The sequence below is a fragment of the Oryza brachyantha genome, chromosome 1, assembly GCF_000231095.2.
Source record: "Oryza brachyantha chromosome 1, ObraRS2, whole genome shotgun sequence".
In the NCBI taxonomy this organism is placed as follows: domain Eukaryota; kingdom Viridiplantae; phylum Streptophyta; class Magnoliopsida; order Poales; family Poaceae; genus Oryza; species Oryza brachyantha.
This window is the reverse complement of record NC_023163.2, coordinates 10,008,710-10,027,490: the sequence shown is the minus strand read 5'-3', so window position 1 is coordinate 10,027,490 and position 18,781 is coordinate 10,008,710. Positions and strand designations below refer to the sequence as shown.

General features: G+C 39.4%; 2 protein-coding genes and 1 pseudogene across 2 annotated transcripts; 1 reads left to right on the top strand and 2 right to left on the bottom strand.

The window, feature by feature from the left end:
* Positions 1–1,320: 1,320 nt before the first annotated feature.
* Positions 1,321–1,969, top strand: LOC102714249 (LYR motif-containing protein At3g19508). The gene is made up of 2 exons (XM_006645797.2): positions 1,321–1,558; positions 1,638–1,969. The coding sequence occupies exons 1-2, from the start codon at positions 1,367–1,369 to the stop codon at positions 1,704–1,706; spliced, it is 261 nt and encodes an 86-aa protein (XP_006645860.1). The 5' UTR covers positions 1,321–1,366; the 3' UTR covers positions 1,707–1,969.
* A 647-nt stretch (positions 1,970–2,616) lies between these two features.
* On the bottom strand, positions 2,617–4,997 carry LOC102713972 (annotated as a pseudogene).
* A 7,705-nt stretch (positions 4,998–12,702) lies between these two features.
* LOC102713701 (cysteine-rich receptor-like protein kinase 15) lies at positions 12,703–15,888 on the bottom strand. Its single transcript, XM_040529915.1, has 7 exons — positions 15,027–15,888; positions 14,696–14,794; positions 14,406–14,566; positions 14,076–14,286; positions 13,726–13,957; positions 13,279–13,432; positions 12,703–13,143 (listed from the first exon to the last, which is right to left on the bottom strand). The coding sequence occupies exons 1-7, from the start codon at positions 15,868–15,870 to the stop codon at positions 12,898–12,900; spliced, it is 1,947 nt and encodes a 648-aa protein (XP_040385849.1). The 5' UTR covers positions 15,871–15,888; the 3' UTR covers positions 12,703–12,897.
* Positions 15,889–18,781: the final 2,893 nt, after the last annotated feature.

The following is an 18,781-nucleotide window of genomic DNA, read 5'->3' as shown; positions in this document are numbered from 1 at the left end:
TTCTTTTGCCAACAAGGCCATCTTTATATATGCTAGTACTTCTATAGCGTTGAAAATGGCTGTATAATTTGTATGGCACATTTGATCAATGCATCATGCAGCAATTTAATGTTTTGTCAAGTATATAAAACTTAAGCATATGAAACTGTGACATGAAACTGGACACTGAGACAGGTTGTTTCATTCCCCAGACTAAAACTAAAAATCTGATGTGACACTCTTGGTAACTGTGAAATGAAACTGAGCGCTGAGATTTGCCTTACTACTCTCTTCGTAAAAAAAATCGTAACAATCAAACAACCTGCTACTATCTTTGTCTCGAGATACGTTCATTTTCCAGTTTTTAGATATCATGTTTTGACTCTGGGTCTTATTTGAATTTTAATAGTACTTATACGTGACTAATTTTTTTTAGTTTTTTTTACATATTTTAAATAAGACGAATGGCCAAACGTTAAAGCACATAAATCGAAAAAAGTTATTATGCAACCGGGGTAGTAGTATTTGACACATTCCCTCCCTTGCTTCATTAACCCCTGCAACGGCTACTATAATATTTTAATTACATAATAGACCAAAGCTCATTTTATTTGCTTGATAATATACTTATCATGGATATAAACTATAGAATGCATCGTACTTTGATTTTGATAATGATTTGACTTTATTTTCCATCTTTCATCCAGAAAGGACGCATCCTCGACGTTCGTTCCGGTCTTAGTGGTAGTACATAGTACCATAGTACTCCATCTCTAAAAAAATCGTTTAGAACAAAATTTAATTAAACTTATAGAATCCAAACAATCAATTATTTCTTAAATACTTAGTTTAAACGCAAGACAAATATTATTCATATATTCTTTCCAAAAAAAGTATTATCATAATATCATAAATATATTAGTTTTTATAAATTTATTTTAATATAAAATTGCTTATTGGATTGGATCATGTCGTAAATGACATATATTTTTTACTGAACGGAGTACGTAAACCAGTCACTCGTTCTTTCTTAAAAAAACTGTTACCTCCGTCCTCAAAATACTTCATTTCCCATGTCGTAAATGACTACGTAAACCAGTCACTCTTTCTTTCTTAAAAAACTGTTACCTCCGTCCTCAAAATACTTCATTTCCCATGTTCAGAGTTTAATCATCCATTTTATTTAAAGATTTATAAAAAAAATAGTCACATATAAAAAACTATTCATGTTTTATAATTCAATAATAATAAAAATATTAATCATAAAAAAATTAAATAAAAAAGAGTCGAACAAGGTATAAAAACTGAAAATGAATTTATTTTGAAACGAGTGAACAGTAACGAAACCAGTCGAGGCAGGCGACGCGAGCGACATCACATTCACAAGATGGCGAACGCCGGGCTGCGCGCGTACCGGGAGGTGCTGCGGCTGGTGCGGCGGCTGCCGGCGGACGCGCGGCCGTACTACGCCAAGTACGCCCGCGAGAACTTCGTCAACTACCGCCACCTCTCCGCCGACGACGACCTCGTCGCCCTCCTCCGCCGCGCCTACGCCCACTCCGCCTGGGTCCTCTCCAAGGTAGGACCGCCTACGGCCTACCTACCTACGAGACTACGACGCGTCTTGCTGCCTCACCGCTCGCTCCTCTGGCTTGCAGTACTCGATCGACGCTGATGTGGCGGCGGGGCGGCTCAAGGAGGTCTGCAGCGCCGACGGCGGAGTGTGAGGGTGACGCTGGCCCGTCCCGCGCGCGCACGCACGCGTGGTGTTCGACGGAATGCTTCCCCGCCCCGCGTCATGCGAGCGTCAGTTAGCTTCTACCTCTGTTGTTTTATTTGCCTTATGATGCTTGCATTGCGGACATTTGTGCTTCTTGTTTGAACCAACGGTTTGGTTGATAGTTGCTACAGATGAGGCGGTATAAGTTTAATAACAAATTGTGATTCATTGTGGGCAAACAAACACATACTTCATAATACAAGTTTTATTGGTCAAATCTATTGGTTAAATCGCCTAAGAACATCAAATACTTTGATATAGAAGTGCTTTTCTGAAGTGCGTGCTGTTCATAAACCAACCTAAGAAAACTACCGGCGAACCATATGAGCCATGGTTACTGGAGTGGGCTGGAGAACAGAAGAAATGTACAACAGGATTTCAGATTACTTGATTAGCATTTACATGAATGAAAAAGGCATCACCATGGAAACCTGAAAAAGAAAGTGAAATCACTCATTTTTACTCACACTCAACCATTACAGGAATCTCAAACCCAAAACCACAGAATTTAACGAAGGAACAATGCTGTCCCATTCATTGAAGACATGTTCAGGAAAAGAGCAAAGCTAAAAGAGAGCCCTTTGTGAACACGAAATCTCATTAAATCGATTTGTATAGGACACTACAGTTTACACCGCTTAACAGAAAAGGTGAAGTCCAGTGGAGTTTGAATATTCAATTCACAGCCGTATTCCTTGTCATGAAGTTTATGCCTCTGCCTAGTATGTGCTGGTTAAAAGGAACATATTACCTTTTCTAAGTAGTTCTGATTGAAAACAAACTATATAAAGGGTTATGAATTCTGTATATCACAACTACATTATCACAAAACTGTATGCCGAAGAATGACGTCTTCCTCATCTCCTCTGGAAGTTGAACTTCATGATCTCAAAACTGAACAGGAACGTAAACATCACAGTGAAAACTACATGTACAACTGCGACAAGCCATAGTAAATCATGGCAGAAACCATAGTACTCTGCAATAAACTGAGCTACTATTTGGTCTTTGCCATCAAGTTTAGTTTGAATGTTTCCAAACTGGGAGGCAACCAATCCATAGAATGTCCATGCAACAGGGCAAATCCAACAGTACCACCTCCACCAAACAGGAATTTTCTGAATTTAAAAGAGTTAAATGTATGAGTCACATGACAACAATATGCTAATAAACCGTAAAGGAAACCTGTAATGAAAACAAAACTTTATGTGGCAGAAAATTAACATACAGGTCGAGGTATAAGATATCCTGAGAAGAGGTTCCATGCGTTGTAGATTGTTGGTGAAATGATGGCTGCAATGCTCTAGTTTAGTGTTAATCCTACTGCCATCATTCCAAAGAATGTGAAATATAGCAATGTGAAGAACATGAAGAACAAGTACCAAATGAACTTAGCAACGCTCCACTCAAACCCAATAATCGAGTATATCAGTGTCTGAACTAAGATGTATGGAAATTCTATCACAACCTACATAAGAGATAAGGAAGCAAAGTTAGGATTAGGGCCCAAAAGAATTTATGGTTTATATGTTTTCTTTACAGTAGTGAACTGTCTTTCTCATCAAGTGCAAACATGAGTTTGATTTTGGAGGCGTTGTATTTCTTCAGCAATACATTTGAAACTAGATAAAGAGTCTACGACGAATTATAAAGGAAAGAGTCAATTTTATCCCTGTACTCTCTGCGGAGTAAAAAAATACTTTCACTTAACCTTCAATTGAATAAGAATAATCCATTACCCAATAAAATGGTGGTTTTAACCTTATGCTATCTACAGGGATAGGTAGCACTAATTGTTACCCAAAACAAGAACATAATACAAATACCATTCTATCTCCCTATTATTTCTGAATGATGATGGCAGTAGGTGGCTGTTGATGACAGAAATTTGGCATAAGTCAGGAATTTGAATGAATTTGGGCAAAATTTGGTAAATTCAGAGCTTTCATGAATCACAAGAAGGCCAATCAGACCATACGAAGTAGGCTGGTCTGACCAGGGACTCTTACAGCTGTCTAACTAGAGGTTATCGGATGGTCTGACCAGCAAACTCCGAGTCCAAGTCTAGTTTAGTTCTTTCTCATGTTTCCTTGCTTGGACACAGGGTTTTTCGAGTCCCATTGCATCTCTAACCCTACTAGGACGTGGAGAGGCTCTGATTATTGCAAGACCAACCTCTATATGAGGGCTAAGGCTGGTTCAATTGGACAACCAACGAAATCCAATACAACGAATCATTCTTTGACTGTTTACCCTAGTTTTAGCCCTAGTTTTCAGTGTAAGCCATCCGCCTTTTCTGCGATAGTAAGAAATTCTTTGTAGCTTTGTCCCGTAAACCTTCTTGTCCACCCATGAGATGGATGTTTACCCCAAATGGGTCTAAATCAGCTCCATTAGCTGATTTTGATCCTATCACCAAAAAGATCAGATACTAAATTTTTTGTGGTCTAAGATCAATGTGCTACTTAGACTAATTTGGCAACTACGTCATCTTTGGAGGTTTCGTGTTGCGTGTTGATCATAAAAGGGCGGCAACTGTGGTCTTTTTGGTTGTCTATTAGAATTTGGGAAAACGTTGCTGTTATGGATCACTTCTAATTCTTCTTGTTGGTCTTGTGCCCTGAGGAACTCTATGCTTCCTTTCGAAGATTTGGAACTTTTTAAGCTCAAACCTTATGTTCTTCATTCATTCTTGATTAATTGCTGTATTTTTAATTATTTTGTTGTTTTTAGTAAGATGCATTGCTGGAAATGGTGTATCATGGTCTCACATATCTGCATAGTATCAGAATGTCTTGGCATCCTACCATTTTGACAGTGCCATAGTTCAAGTTTAAACTTGGAACTTGGACTCTGAAAATAGATGTGGGGGGGGGGGGGGGGGGGGGGATAAAATGGAATGAGAAAATCACCTGTCCGAAGGCATATGGGAAACCTGAATAAATGCCGGTAGCTCTTTCTCGGTAAAAAAACTGTTCTCTCCACCGCCACCACTGGTTGAACAAAACCAGAGTTTTGTATTACAATGTAGAGAACTGCAGCATACATTGATCCCACAGCATTGAACAGCTTACATTGGTCCAATCGCGGGAGAATTGGCGGTCAGACCGATGAATTATAGGTACTTCATCGATCTTCGGTTCGAGATCGATAAATCTTTTAGTTCCGTGAAAGATCTGATTTTTTTTAACCTACTATTCACCCTCTCTGCTGGTGTGGTTAATTCTGTTTTGATCATATACTCACGTCGCAAAATCAAATTCAAATAAAAAGAGAAATTGTCAAATGTTGTAATTCTACAAAACTTGAGAAAATGGTCACATAACGGATCACCCATGCTAGAAGACATGATTCCTCAAACTTGCTAGCTTTTATGCTGTTGAAATGCAGCAGTGTTTGTCATTCCAAGCTTGAAACACAGATTCCACAGGATTTTGTGGACATCGAAGTGGATGTTTCCAAACTTCATGAATTAGGTTTTTAACAATATCCCTGCACAGATGGACAGTATATCAATTTTGTTAGGGTGTAACTAGCGGAGTACTATAAAAAGTTAGAATTGGGATTATCTCTACTACTACCTTCGTCCTAAAATATACTACTACTTTCGTCCTAAAATAAGTTTATTTTTCAGTTTTTGGATATAATGTTTGACTATTGTCTTATTTGATTTTTTACGATTAATATTTTTATTGTTATTATATATAAAACATGAATAGTACTTTACGCGTAACTAACTTTTCTAAGTTTTTTTAAATAAGATGATGGTCAAACGCTGGACACAAACAAAAAAATGATTTTTTTTTGGATGGAGGTAGTACTTAAAAAAAGTCATCCTCCTTTCATCTATCCATCCCCTATTTCCACCACACTTCCATGTCAAAATCTCATTCCTGCTGTAAAAACTGTCCAACTTAAAAAACCAAGATCTCAGCAACCACTTCAAAAAAAAAAAAAGAAAAAAAACCGAAGAACCCACTTAGCCCAAATCCATTCCACTGAACTGGATAATGAACTATCGCAACAGCAAGAGCTTATTAGTAGTCTTAAAAAATTCCTAAAAATAGTAAAGCTCAAAACAGAACTGACTACTAACATAGAGGATAGATGCAGACATTATGTGTTGGGGGTGGGGGTAAATATGATTTTAGTCGCACAAAAAAGTTGACAATTATCATGACCGTATCAAAGGTTTCCTTAAAAATATACAGAGTGTTTCCACTGCATAGTGCATATAGCTTTGACCAGTGCTTGTGCAGAGCCAAATTCCATTTGCAACTCTTGTGGCAATCCAGGCTTACCTTTACGAACCGTCCACAGAGCAAGCTTTTGAATATTCCTGGACATCCAACTCGATCCACAGCAATCACCGAGCCTCCTTTTTTTTTCATCATTGAGGCCTTTTTTCTTGTGCCGTCTGGCTATTGGCAAGGAATGATCCTCTTCATTATGGGCCAAGAAAGCAGAGATACTCCCTTTCAAGAGAGAACCCCTGATTCCGTCCCTTCTCCACCGACCCTGCAATGCACGGCCACACTTTCTTATCCTTTCGAGATCTCCAAAGAATAAACCCTCCTCCGGGGAGACGATCGATCAGAAGATAGAAAGATCCGCTCTCTGGCTGCCGTTGCTGGATCCATCGCAAACCTCTGCATAAATGTGCATGCATCTTGCCCAACTGTCCATGTAATTAAGACCCTGTTTGGATCACAAGGGCTTTTTTTAAGTCTCTATCACATCGAATATTTAGACACTAATTTGAAGTATTAAATACAGACTATTAATAAAACTCACCTCATACTCTGGACTATTTCGCGAGACGAATCTATTAAGTTTAATTAGGCCATGATTAACGAATGTGATGCCACCGTAAACATTTGCTAATCGTGGCTTAACTAGGCTTAAAAATTTTGTCTAATGAAATAGCATTTATTTATACAATTAGTTTTGTTATCAATCTATATTTAATACTTCTAATTAAGTTTAAGCATCCGATGTGCTAAGAGACTTAAAAAAAGTCCCTGGATCCAAATAGCCGCTAAGTTTCATTAGGTCAAAATGGCTGCCTCCTTTACTATGCGGATTACGGAATGGATATGCATGTAGTTGTAATTCATGATCAAATCATCTGGTTGTAGTTAGCACAATTTCGAGGGGATATGTAAAGAGGAGAAAGGGACAAAGAAATGAGCTAAAGCGAAACGAACAATTAAACAACTACTCCCTCCGTTTCGGTTGACGCTGAAAATAATAATCAACGATCACACACGTAGACTTGGGAATCAATCTTAGACCACTCCAGTGCAGAATCTAATTCTTAGAAATACTGGGGTGTGCCAGTCAGTTTGATCCTGTAATTGACAAGATATAGCATGGAAAACAGTTAACCCTAAAATCGCTATCGGCCGGGTAGCCGATACCGTCTCAGGACCCTAGCCGATAGACTAAACGATCGGCTTTACAGGAATTTCATGATAGCAAGTGCAAATATGCCCAATCGGTTAAGTCAGAAGCAGGATAAATACTGAACAGATCAACCAACCAACTAATCTTAAAAGATCGGACCGAACCGAGACAGTCTTAAGATTAATCAGCCGAACGGACTATTGCAGGACTTATCACACATGAAATCGACAGCCAATACAAGAGTAGATATGAAATTGAATATAAACCATGATGCCATACTAAATATCAGTATAAAATAATAACAACTAACAACATGCATACTCATACTATACCTAGAAGATCGAACCTAATCGAGACAGTACAGATCTAGGCATAATCATACATGATATCAGCTAATCATTATAATATGTAAATAACAAGATGGCAAAACAACGTAATTCATCAACCGATTCACTAGACTCGGCTGATCGAACATGTTTCTATGGATAAATCGTACCAAACATACATAAATCAGACCTCGCAAGCCCCTGATTCAATCTGATGAGACAACCTTGTTAAACCAGATTGATCGGGCTAAACCGAGATAGAACTAGGTTAACTAGAATCATGCTAACAAATCAGACAGAAGAACCTGCGAGGCCTTGATCGAGGACTACTACTACTTCAAGCTTAAAACAGATCAAAGCAATAATAAAACACAGCCCGCCGATCAACCAGGCAGGAGATCGGACTTAACCGAGACAGTCCTGTTCTAGTTGATCGACGGGTTTTGACAAACCAGAACTTACATTGCAAAGCTGACAAACCCCATGCCGAAAGCTCAAGCAAGTCAAAGATTTGAGACGATGCGCCAAGTTAGATTGATCTGAAGATAATCTACAAGGACCCCGAGCACTTATATTTATAGCCCCGAAAGTTAACTAATCTACTCGTATAAGAATCCGCTACTAACTAACTTACATTGTTCGGACTCCAATTAATACAAGAATCCTAACCAAAATCTAAAATAAAGCCTAATTAATCTACACGGACTCACGATTAACACCGAATCCATCTCTAAACCTCGGGCTCAATCGGACTCCAATCCCTGTCCAATCCGGACTCCATCGGCTACAGCCTTACCGCATCCAGTTTCCTGCCCCCAACCGATTCGTCTTCTTAGCCGATTCGGTTTTTTTCAGCTGTGTTTCAATTTGTAAGGACGATTTACCAAAATCTGGCGTTAACAGTTTCATAATGTAAAATGTTTGACTTTTTTTATTATAATGTTTGAGCATTTGTCTTATTAAAAAATTATGAAAATATCATTTATTTTACTTGTGACTTACTTTAGTATCAAAAGAACTTTAAGCATGACTTGTCATTTTTTATAATTTTTTTGAATAAGACGAATGGTCAAACGTTGCGACCAAAAAAGTCAAACATCTTACATTATGAAATGGAGGTAATATATATTTTTTACTTTCGTTTGCTGTAAAGAATTCATTTGTATGTTCCTAACAGAGCATCACTGCTACTCCCCTGTGGCTCCATAATACTTTGCGTTTTAGATAACATGGTCTCCAGAAAATAATTTTGCTCAGTATTTTTTTTACTGAAGCATATATAAAAATATTAACAAATATATTAATATAGTCTCTATGCTTCTAAATTAAATATTTTAAAAAGTATTCATAGTTAAAGGCCTAATAGTTTGACGTCAGCCTTGCCTTGAATGAAAAGTATTATGAAATCAGAAGAAGTGCAAGGTTTCATTTTAATGTGTTTTTAAGAGATCGTCTATTGTTCAATCTTTCAATTTGAATGAAACAAACAACGATGACTTTGGGTATTACGGATTGCCATGATATTTGCACTTTGTTCACATGTAAAACCTAGTCCAACCATCACCTACATCTTGCTTAAACCCCATGAGAAGTGCGAAGCCTGCTCTCCATTATTTCTGGCAGCCTGCCACCCTCAGCTGCCAACAATACTCTACGTGAACATTTTTTTAACGAATGGCGTCATACAATTTGAGCAATTTTACAGTCCATAAGAAGGTATCACGAGGTACCAAAATTTCAGTGTAAAAATTTGGTACCTAGGTACGATGAGGTACCAAATTTTAAAATTTGATACCTCTCCATACCTACTCAAGGACTGTAAAATTGCTTTACAGTTTGGAGCTCTGTATCGGTATAATAGAGAAAAAAAATTTTCTTCCTTCATTTTATATTGTAAGATTATCTATATCTATATTTATTAATTGATTAATATATATGATTTGTATACATATGTATAGATTCACAAATATCTCTACAAATATAGACAAAACTAAAAAAATACATTATGGGACAAAGATAGTACAAAACTACAGTCAACTGAGGCTACAATCGGGAAAAGGAAACCAACAGAGTACACGACTATGGGGCATTTAACTTTTTGCTACTCTTAGGGATTTTCATAACAGATTTGCCACTGGACCTATTTGTCGTAGACTCATAAGGGCCCACATGTCATACACAGCGAGTGACAAATCTGTTTTGGCCGCTTGTAAGAGTGGCAAAAAGTTAAATTTCTCCACGACTATAGTCCTATGAGGCTATAATGAGAAAGGGAATGAAAACTACCACCCCGATCAGCACTATGTGAAATTTTGGTTGTCACTAGCACTGTGAAACCAATTATGCGGTGAATATAATCCCTTGATTTTTTTTAATTTCCAGCTGGCTGAAATTTACAATTTCTTTTTCCATAAAGACGAAGTCACTCGGGCCTTTTTGGGACTGATCCGCTCCTACTTTTACTACTCCGCTGTCAAAAGAACCAGCCAATAAGTTCAACTCTAGAAACCCTGCTAAAAAAAAGTGGAGCTAATGCCAACTTCACGTATTTTTCTCTTGAAGGGACACTTCACGAAACAAGAGTTTTGTATCTTCTCGTTCTCGTTGAGTAGGGTGTAACCTGGCCGGCCTAACCTAGTTACTACCAACCCAAGGTTCTCCTGAAACTTGTTAAGAAACTAAATGCCCACGTGGATGTATACCATGGCCTATCTTTGGCTTCAATTAAACTTACAGTGGTACTATTGTTTACCATTCAAGCGACTAAGACACACACAGAAAAAAAAAAGCCAAGAAAAGGAGGCTGCACCATTAATAATTCTCAGTGCTTTCTCCTACCCCGGCGAACACCACACGACACACGTCGTCGCAAGATTCCTTTCCCCATGGCCAAAGTTTGAAGCCCAAGCCACCTATAAATCCCCAGCACTCTCACACTCTCGCCTGCACACGATTTCACAGGTTGCAGTTACTAATACAGCATCGATCGAGAGGTAGCTAAGAATTGGAGGAGGATCTAAAGACCACCACCAACATGGAGGCGTCTGCTGCCGATCACGGTGGCCACCACCACCAGACGGCGGCGAAGAAGACCGGCCTGCAGGGCTCCGACGGCAGCGGCGGCGGCGGAAAGCCGAGGGTGGACCTGTACGCCGGCGCGGTGGCGCAGCGGGCGCTGTACGGGCCGACGAGCCGGTGCCGCGGCGCGGCGGCGGCGAGGAGGCAGCAGGTCATGGCCGGCGCCGGCGGGAAGGACTCCAAGCAGCCGAGCAGGCTGAGCAAGATGTCCGGCGCCGAGGGCTGATCGATCCATCATGATCAAGTGATCGATCGTCCAACTCCTGAGATGTAGTAACCATTTGAAGTAAAACCCTGCTTCGTGTGGCGCGTCGCCGATATATTGATTGTGCCTGTGGAGTCGTAGCTGCTAGCTAGAAATTAAGTGTGACCTTCCTTAATTAGTTGCATTTTCATGTGGCGCAGGGACGAGCTGAGATTAATTGGCCCTCTGTGCGAATATGTGGGATCCTTGTGCATACGTGATCCTGTTGGAACAAATAAATTAAAGTTAGTTTTTTTCTTATAAAATACTCCCTACGAAAGATGTTTGACTTTTTTGGTTTTAATGTTTAACTATTTGTCTTATTTAAAAAATTATAGAAATATCATTTATTTTGCTTGTGACTTATTTTATTATAAAAAAACTTTAAACATGGCTTGTCATTTTTTATATTTGTACTAAATTTTTAAATAAGACGAATTGTTAAATACTACAATAAAAAAAGTTAAACATCTTATATTATGAAACGGAGGTAGTAGATCAAGACCTGGCCTCTGCATCTAACATAGGTATACACAGCCAACTAAGGTCACGTTCATTCATACGGCTTAAATATAGGTTAGATTTCCTCGTTTTTCACATGCGTGCTTTTTAAACTGCTAAACGGTGTGTTTTTTTTAAAAAATTTCTATAAAAAAGTTGTTTTAAAAAATCATATTAATCTATTTTTTCAAATTTTTATAAGTAATAATTATTGATTAATACATTAATCTCTTGTTACGTGCTAGGTACTTACCGAACCCAAGAACGCGGCCTAAAGTGAGGTAGTTGCAGTCTTGCAGATTAGGTACTACTAGCAAAATATGAGTACATTCCAGTCGACGATAGCGGTTTTAATGATACACACGTACTTTAAAGTTGGTATTAGCGAGATCGACGGCACCATGCTTGACTCAAACACCTTGCATGTTGTACGTAGTATTTGGGCGTAACAGATGGTGGCCACTTCATCTTGATCATCTCTCCATCCTAGATAAAAGGAAAATAATCAAATTATACGATAAAAAGTCATGTAGCTAGCCTGGCGTCTCGCATTACATCCGATATGTTATTAATTAGGCCTAACCCCGGCCATGCATCAACCCGGTAGAGGGGCAGCGTCACCGGATCATCATCCGTCTGATCAGATGTTTTGACAGATTATGGAGTGTAACAGATCATGGCTAGCTGCCGGCCGGCGACGGCTGCTTATTTGATCCTAAACCGCATAAGGAAATAGATCATGTGCTGATATCATTAAAACAGAGTTAGAACTAGTGATCCAGCAGAAAACATGCAATTAATGGGATTGAAAATGTACACATTTCAGCGAACAGTGTTTGGAACACAGGAAGGGGTCAGCTTAATTTTAGTACGGTCAAGTAATATTTTTTTCATTACTCAATCACAACTAACTTTCTTTGTCTATCTTACCCCGAATCTCCATCGATATGCAGTGGCAGAGAACTCTGTAGGACAAGACAGGGCGCTCGCCATACATGGATATGAAACGGACGAAGTATTATTTTGGTCAAATTTTGTGCTTACCTCCTTCCCGCTCTTTATCAAAACGAAAGGGGGATTAGTGTATATTTGCATGGCTCACCGCTAACAGCCGTTCCATCCGGCCGCCGAACCGTCTGCCACGTCAGCATTCAGCATTTATGAACTGTCTTATGAATTTTTGAAACACAAAATTAAGTTTGTAAATAATTAAATAAATAAAATTAAAAATCTAAAAAATTCATAAATGCTGAATGTTTTTATGCCCAAGCCTGGTAAGTACTAAAAGAACAAAAAAGCAAGGTCGGCTAGGGGTTTTGATGATCTTTCTCGTTGAAACACACAACAAATAAGCAATTTAACATCTAGCTTGTAAAAATTATCCAAGGGCGGGAAATCAGTAATCAGTTTTATTCCAACAGATGACAAACATAACATGCATATACATGAATTTCCCAACCCAAAAAAAGATGTAAATACATGAATCGTGGCCTTCACCTTGATGTAAGTAACACTAACATTTGATTTATCTAGACGATCTGTCAGTCCCGTTTCATCAATGTCTATTCTGAATCGTCTCATCATCAGATCTCCTCTGAATCACCGATGTCTATGTTGAATGAGCCAGGTTGTGCAGGCACAAGCAGCCTCCTGTTTCTGTTGCTTAGCATCGTCGTCACGTCGTGCATCGTTGGCCTGTCCTCTGCACTGTCCTGGACACACAGAAGAGCGGCCTGAATGCACCTAATAATGTCCATTTCCTGGTAATCTTCTCCCAGAGATGGATCAACCAACTCGTCGCATCTTTCTTCTTTCCACAGTTGCCAAGCCTGTCATCAGTAAATTAAGCAACTTAATGTGTTTCAGAGGTAAATTAACATGAACAACCAGACCTTGAAAACGTCCAGATTTGGTTGGAAATTAGATGAGTAGTATGCAGAGTTTTCATGAAATTTTTCACTCACATATCTCCTGAGCTCGAATGATCTTCCAGATAATTTGTATGAGCCCACGGCTCTCTTTCCACTTATGATCTCAAGAACTAAAATGCCAAAGCTAAAAACATCGGACCTTGTTGAATAAACACTTTGAGAATAGTACTCTGGCGCAATATATCCACTGAAAGGAAATGATTCATGTGCATCAATAAGACTATACTGCAAAATATTCATGTAAAATTTACAGGTAACACACAATGAGTTGATCAATGGCGTACACCGATTTTTAGGGGCTTTTGCTTTTGAAACAATTCAGAAAATGCCACTGACGATGAAAGTAATGGCCGTAACATCCTATTACTGATTGATAAATAAATTATGGTATTGAGAGACTGACACGTACAATTATCAACAGATTAAACAGGTCAACGCCCCATAATGTGAAATGTGAGGTTTAAAAGGGCAAATACTTACAATGTACCCATTGCCGTTGTCGTTTTTGATTCTATCACATTGGGGAGGCAAATCTTAGCAATCCCAAAATCTGAAATTTTGGGATTCATTTCATGATCTAGCAGTATGTTGCTAGGTTTCAGGTCTCTGTGGACTATACGTTCATGAGCATAATCATGTATATAAAGGAGACCTTCTGCTACCCCTTCAATAATGTGCCGACGAACAGGCCAGTTCGGTTTTGCTTCCTCTCCTGTAATAATTTTTCCATGATAGTAATATTGTTAAGGAAAACAATTAAACTGTTTGAGATAATTAACAAATACCACTTTAATTGCAGCTACTGCAAGTGATAAGATGTACATGCATACCGAAAATTAGGTCATCCAAGCTTCCATTTGGCATATATTCATAGACTAGTATCCTCTCCTTGCTTTTGATGCAGCATCCAAGGAGCCTAACAAGATTCCTGTGCCGTAGGCATGCTATGAGTTTAATTTCGTTTTTGAACTCCTTGAATCCCTGAATAGAATTTGGAGAAAGTCGTTTGACTGCAATGTCCTGGTTCGTAGTCAAACGGCCCTGGTGATCGATGTGACGAAACATATACAAATAATTTGCACGTTAGATGACTAGTTAATTGAGAGATCAAGTAGAGGTTAACTTATATATATATTTGTCAAGCACATGCATTTAATTACCTTGTAAACAGGGCCAAATCCACCTTCTCCGAGCTTATTTTGCTCGGAGAAATTACCCGTAGCAGATTTTATCTTGGAGAACTTGAACAGCGAAAACCTCTCATCGCTTTCACTCACGATCTCCCTTTCCAATACGACTAGGTCCCTCTGCAGCAGCAATTCTGTCGTTGCCAACATCATTGTAAGCAAAATGAATGAAGTAACAATCGATCGAGAATATAATTAAATCAGTAACAATCGATCGACCAAGAAAACAACAGAACAGTCAACAGACTAATTAAACTCGTTACCTCTTATCTGCCTGACGATGTGAGGCCTGAGCAGCACCACGGATATGATGAGAACCAGGCACGGCACGCCGAATATCATCAGCATCGTGCTCATCCCCTCTAGCAACAGTGTAGTGCAAATGATATTAATTAGATCGATTTTGTGTTAATTTATATGAAATTATGCATGCATATATGGTTGTCTGAACATATCATAAAATTATAAATTACTGTAATGAATCTATTACGGACTGGTTCATATGAAATCAAATCTGCATATATTAAAAATTTAAAATTAAACAAGATGAAGAATATTGCATATATGAAATGAAGAAGAGGGATACGTATATACTTTTTGGCATGTTGAGCTTAAGCGTGGCGTTGGTTTCCTTGAAGAAGACATCCTTCTCGTACCGCAGGTTGCACCGGACTCCGAGGATCCTCCCACCAACCGGCCTTGACGAAGCGGAGCCGAACAGCTTCGGCATCTGCGCGACGATGCCGGCGAGGCAGCTCCGGCACTGCTCGCCGGTGAGGTCCGGCGTGCACTGCACCAACCCGTACACTATGCTCACCCCCTGCTCGTCGAACCATGTCTCGCCGGTGGCGTACCGGCTCGGCGTCGACGACGACGACGGCCCGAAGGCGGCGAGGTCGGCCGCCTTGTTCATGAGCTCTGTGGCCTTGTCCATGAACCGCGCCGCCGCGCCGGTGCCGGCGACCTCGTTCATGTTCTTGCCCGACCACAGCGGCTCGTTGTTGCGGAGGTCGGAGAGGAGGCGGCCGTCGCCGGTGTAGCGGATCATGTACTGGTCGTAGTAGACGGTGGCGTCCGCGGCGTTCGGGCAGAACTGCGCCGCGGCGTCGCGGAACGCCGACGCGAGGCCGTCGGTGCAGTTGCCCCCGGTGAAGTCGCCCCGGCAGAGCGCGAGGCCGTGAACCTCGTCGGGCGCCGTGCCGTAGCTCCCGGACGCGAAGCCGGCGCCGGAGAAGGCGCGCCTGGAGAGCGCGTCACCGAGGGCTCGCAGGTTGGACAGGTACGCGCTGCTGGCGGCCGTGGAGTTGCCGGCGGCGGTCGTGTTGCAGTGTATGTTCAGCGGGCTCACCGTGGCGGAGGAGTCCTGGCCGCTCGCCGTCGGTGGCCATGGCGAGGTGGTTAGCACGAGGAGGAGGAGGAGGGGGAGGAGGTCGAGCATGAGAGGACGTACGATAGACTCTCAGTCTGAGCTAGCTTGGTAAGATCAGGATCTCAAGCAGACTATACAAATAGTGATGATGATCCAGCGAGGTTTAGGGTTAGCAATGCTCAAGAGTCTGGCATTTTTATGAATTTAATATTCTGATTGGTTGTAACTTATCTACCAAGAGAGTAAATTGCTGAAGCATTGCAAAGATTAGTCAGCAATATATGTCGTATATATGAACTATTGTTGTTTATATACATTACTCGTCCGGTTTCACCGTCCTTGTCGTTTCAGACGAGGCTTGAGGTTGAATTTTTAGAACTTTACCTATGAATAACTTTTAAAATATTTACTTCATAAATATATATGTGGGTTATATCTATGCCTTTTATCTTTAAAAGTATTATGGAACCGAGGGAAGTGTGAGACCATTTTTGAACGGTCTATTTCACACAAATATGTACCGCTATAGTGCATCGTAGCTTCATGGTCCTGTACGTCTATCTCACAGTCTCACTATATGCGATGTGTTTATCATAGATAAGAGCTCGCTTCTCAAACTTCCATTCCCCCACGTCCCACGATGTCACCTCTTCTATCATGACATTGGCGTGCCCATGCTCTCTTTGAATTTTCATTATATGTTTGACCATTTATTTTATTTAAAATATTTGTGCAAATATATAAAATTATAAGTCATACTTAAATTACATTGATTAATAAATAAAACCACAATAAAATAATTAATAAACATGAAATTTATTGAATACGACGAATGGTAAAAAAGTCAATGGCATTAAATAAAAAAATTATAGGGAGTAAATCATACATATGCCCAATATATTTGTTTCTTTCCAAACTATAGTATTAGATCAAATTTGGAGTTGAAAAGTCCACATAAGATTTTTCTAAATCTTTTTAATCATTAATTTTATTTTAAAAACTAAGTAAAATATTTTTATAATTGAACTTTTTGGTCACGCTACCCACCTAGCGTGGCAGCCCCGCCATGCTAATGGTGGTGGCTGCCATGCAATTTTGTTTGGTGTGACAGCTCTTTTTGCCCCGCTAAGATGCTAAGATGGTGGCGTGGTCATAAAGGTTTAGATGATGAAAATATTTATCTTTAAGCTTTAGTAATAAATTATTTGTTAATTTTTTTAAAATAAAAAATCCATTCATTTACAACTAACTAATATTCCATATTTCAGAATTTTTAAATCATAAAAAATAAAATTGAGATTGAATTATAATATAACAATAATTTTAAAATTTAAACTAAGTTGTATTGGGTTTAATGCACACTGCTAGAAACAGTGTCTGTGTGCATATGAAATGATAAGTGAATAAAAACTCCATGCAAATGCACAGTCTGTATATAAAACTAAAACTTCGAATTGCGGAATTGAACTATAATAAAATACTAGATTGAGAATACAAGACGGGGTACACTAATAATTTTTTCGCCAGCTGTTATTCAAATCAGCATGTCCTTTTGCCAAGTGATTACAGAGATTTGGACTGCCAAGTGGACAGAGGTTGTAATCAACACGGACATCTGCGGATTAAGTTGACCAGAATGAAGAGGAAAATCTTTGTTTTGATGCTTGGAGGAGTAGCTATCTTCATTTCTCTTTTGTTTCTTTGGCTGTTCTCTAGTAATATTTTTGGCCGATATTGCAGATTTGCTCAGCGCAGGAACTTGCCGCAAGGATGCGAAGCACACCAGTTCATGGAATTTGATGACTCTGACCTTCCATCGTTTAGTCCAAGATGAACAAACAGTTCCTGACGCGGAAGAGGAGACATTTCCTGTCGTTTTCAACTTCATCGGCGTGGAAGAGATCATAGCAATTTGCAGGTGGTTGCTGGGCTGTATGTTCATTGGCCTGAACCAAAATGATCAATTGACAGTTAAGATAATAAAAATTAGCATGACAAAGTCAGATACAGCATCTTGTATTTGACCCAATGCTGTCAGAGCACTGGGCGGAGGGGGGCGATAGCCTATGGCCCACGCCACAAGGGACCCATTACCCTCCTGGGCAAAACATCTCAATGTTCGTCTCAATTTTTCATATTCTATCTAAATTACTTCTATATCCTTTAGTAAAATGTCTCAAGACACGTCTACGGTTAGACATACACTAAAACATACTGCGTCTTTATTTTAGTTATGATTATAAAAAAAGAGTCATGTTAGGATGTGCTTGGTTGGTCGTCTAGATGGGATGGGTTGGATTCATCCCTGTTTTACAGGATTGGTTAGTTCTATTTTCTGTTTGGTTGGAGGGATGAAATGGGATGGAGTGAACCCATCATTTATTTGGTTCAAAAGATGAATGCGGGATGATTGGATGTGATTACATCTTCACAATGAGTTGGTGAGATTACCTCTTATATCCAAAATAAAATATTAAATAATATGATTAATATATATATATGAATAATCTAAAGTAATTAAATGTATAGTTATATATTAAATAATTTTAATAAAATAAAATGAACGTTTCACCATAAATATCACATATGCACATGCAGTGCAACAAGATTTATCTTAATTTGTGTTTTATCATAAACAAATTCATCGGTTTAGTGGGATGGATCTGTCCTCTGTGCGTCGCCGAACCATCCTGGGATGACTCCGTCCAACTGTTTTGGTGGGATGAGTTGGATCCAGATCTGAGAGAAATATTCCTCTCCTCGGTCTGTTAACATAAAAATTTGACAAATTTTCATATTGGATTCAGATAAAGAAAGGTGCAATCACCGATAGAAATTTTATCCAGAAGAGTTCGAGTTCAACAGGGAATCGTGAAGACCAAGGCATGGCAGCATAATTTTATGTATTAATTAGAGTTAGTTTAGATTTTTCCTTTATCTCTAAGAGAGTTAGGGTCCAATTGGGACTTGTGTGTTTTAT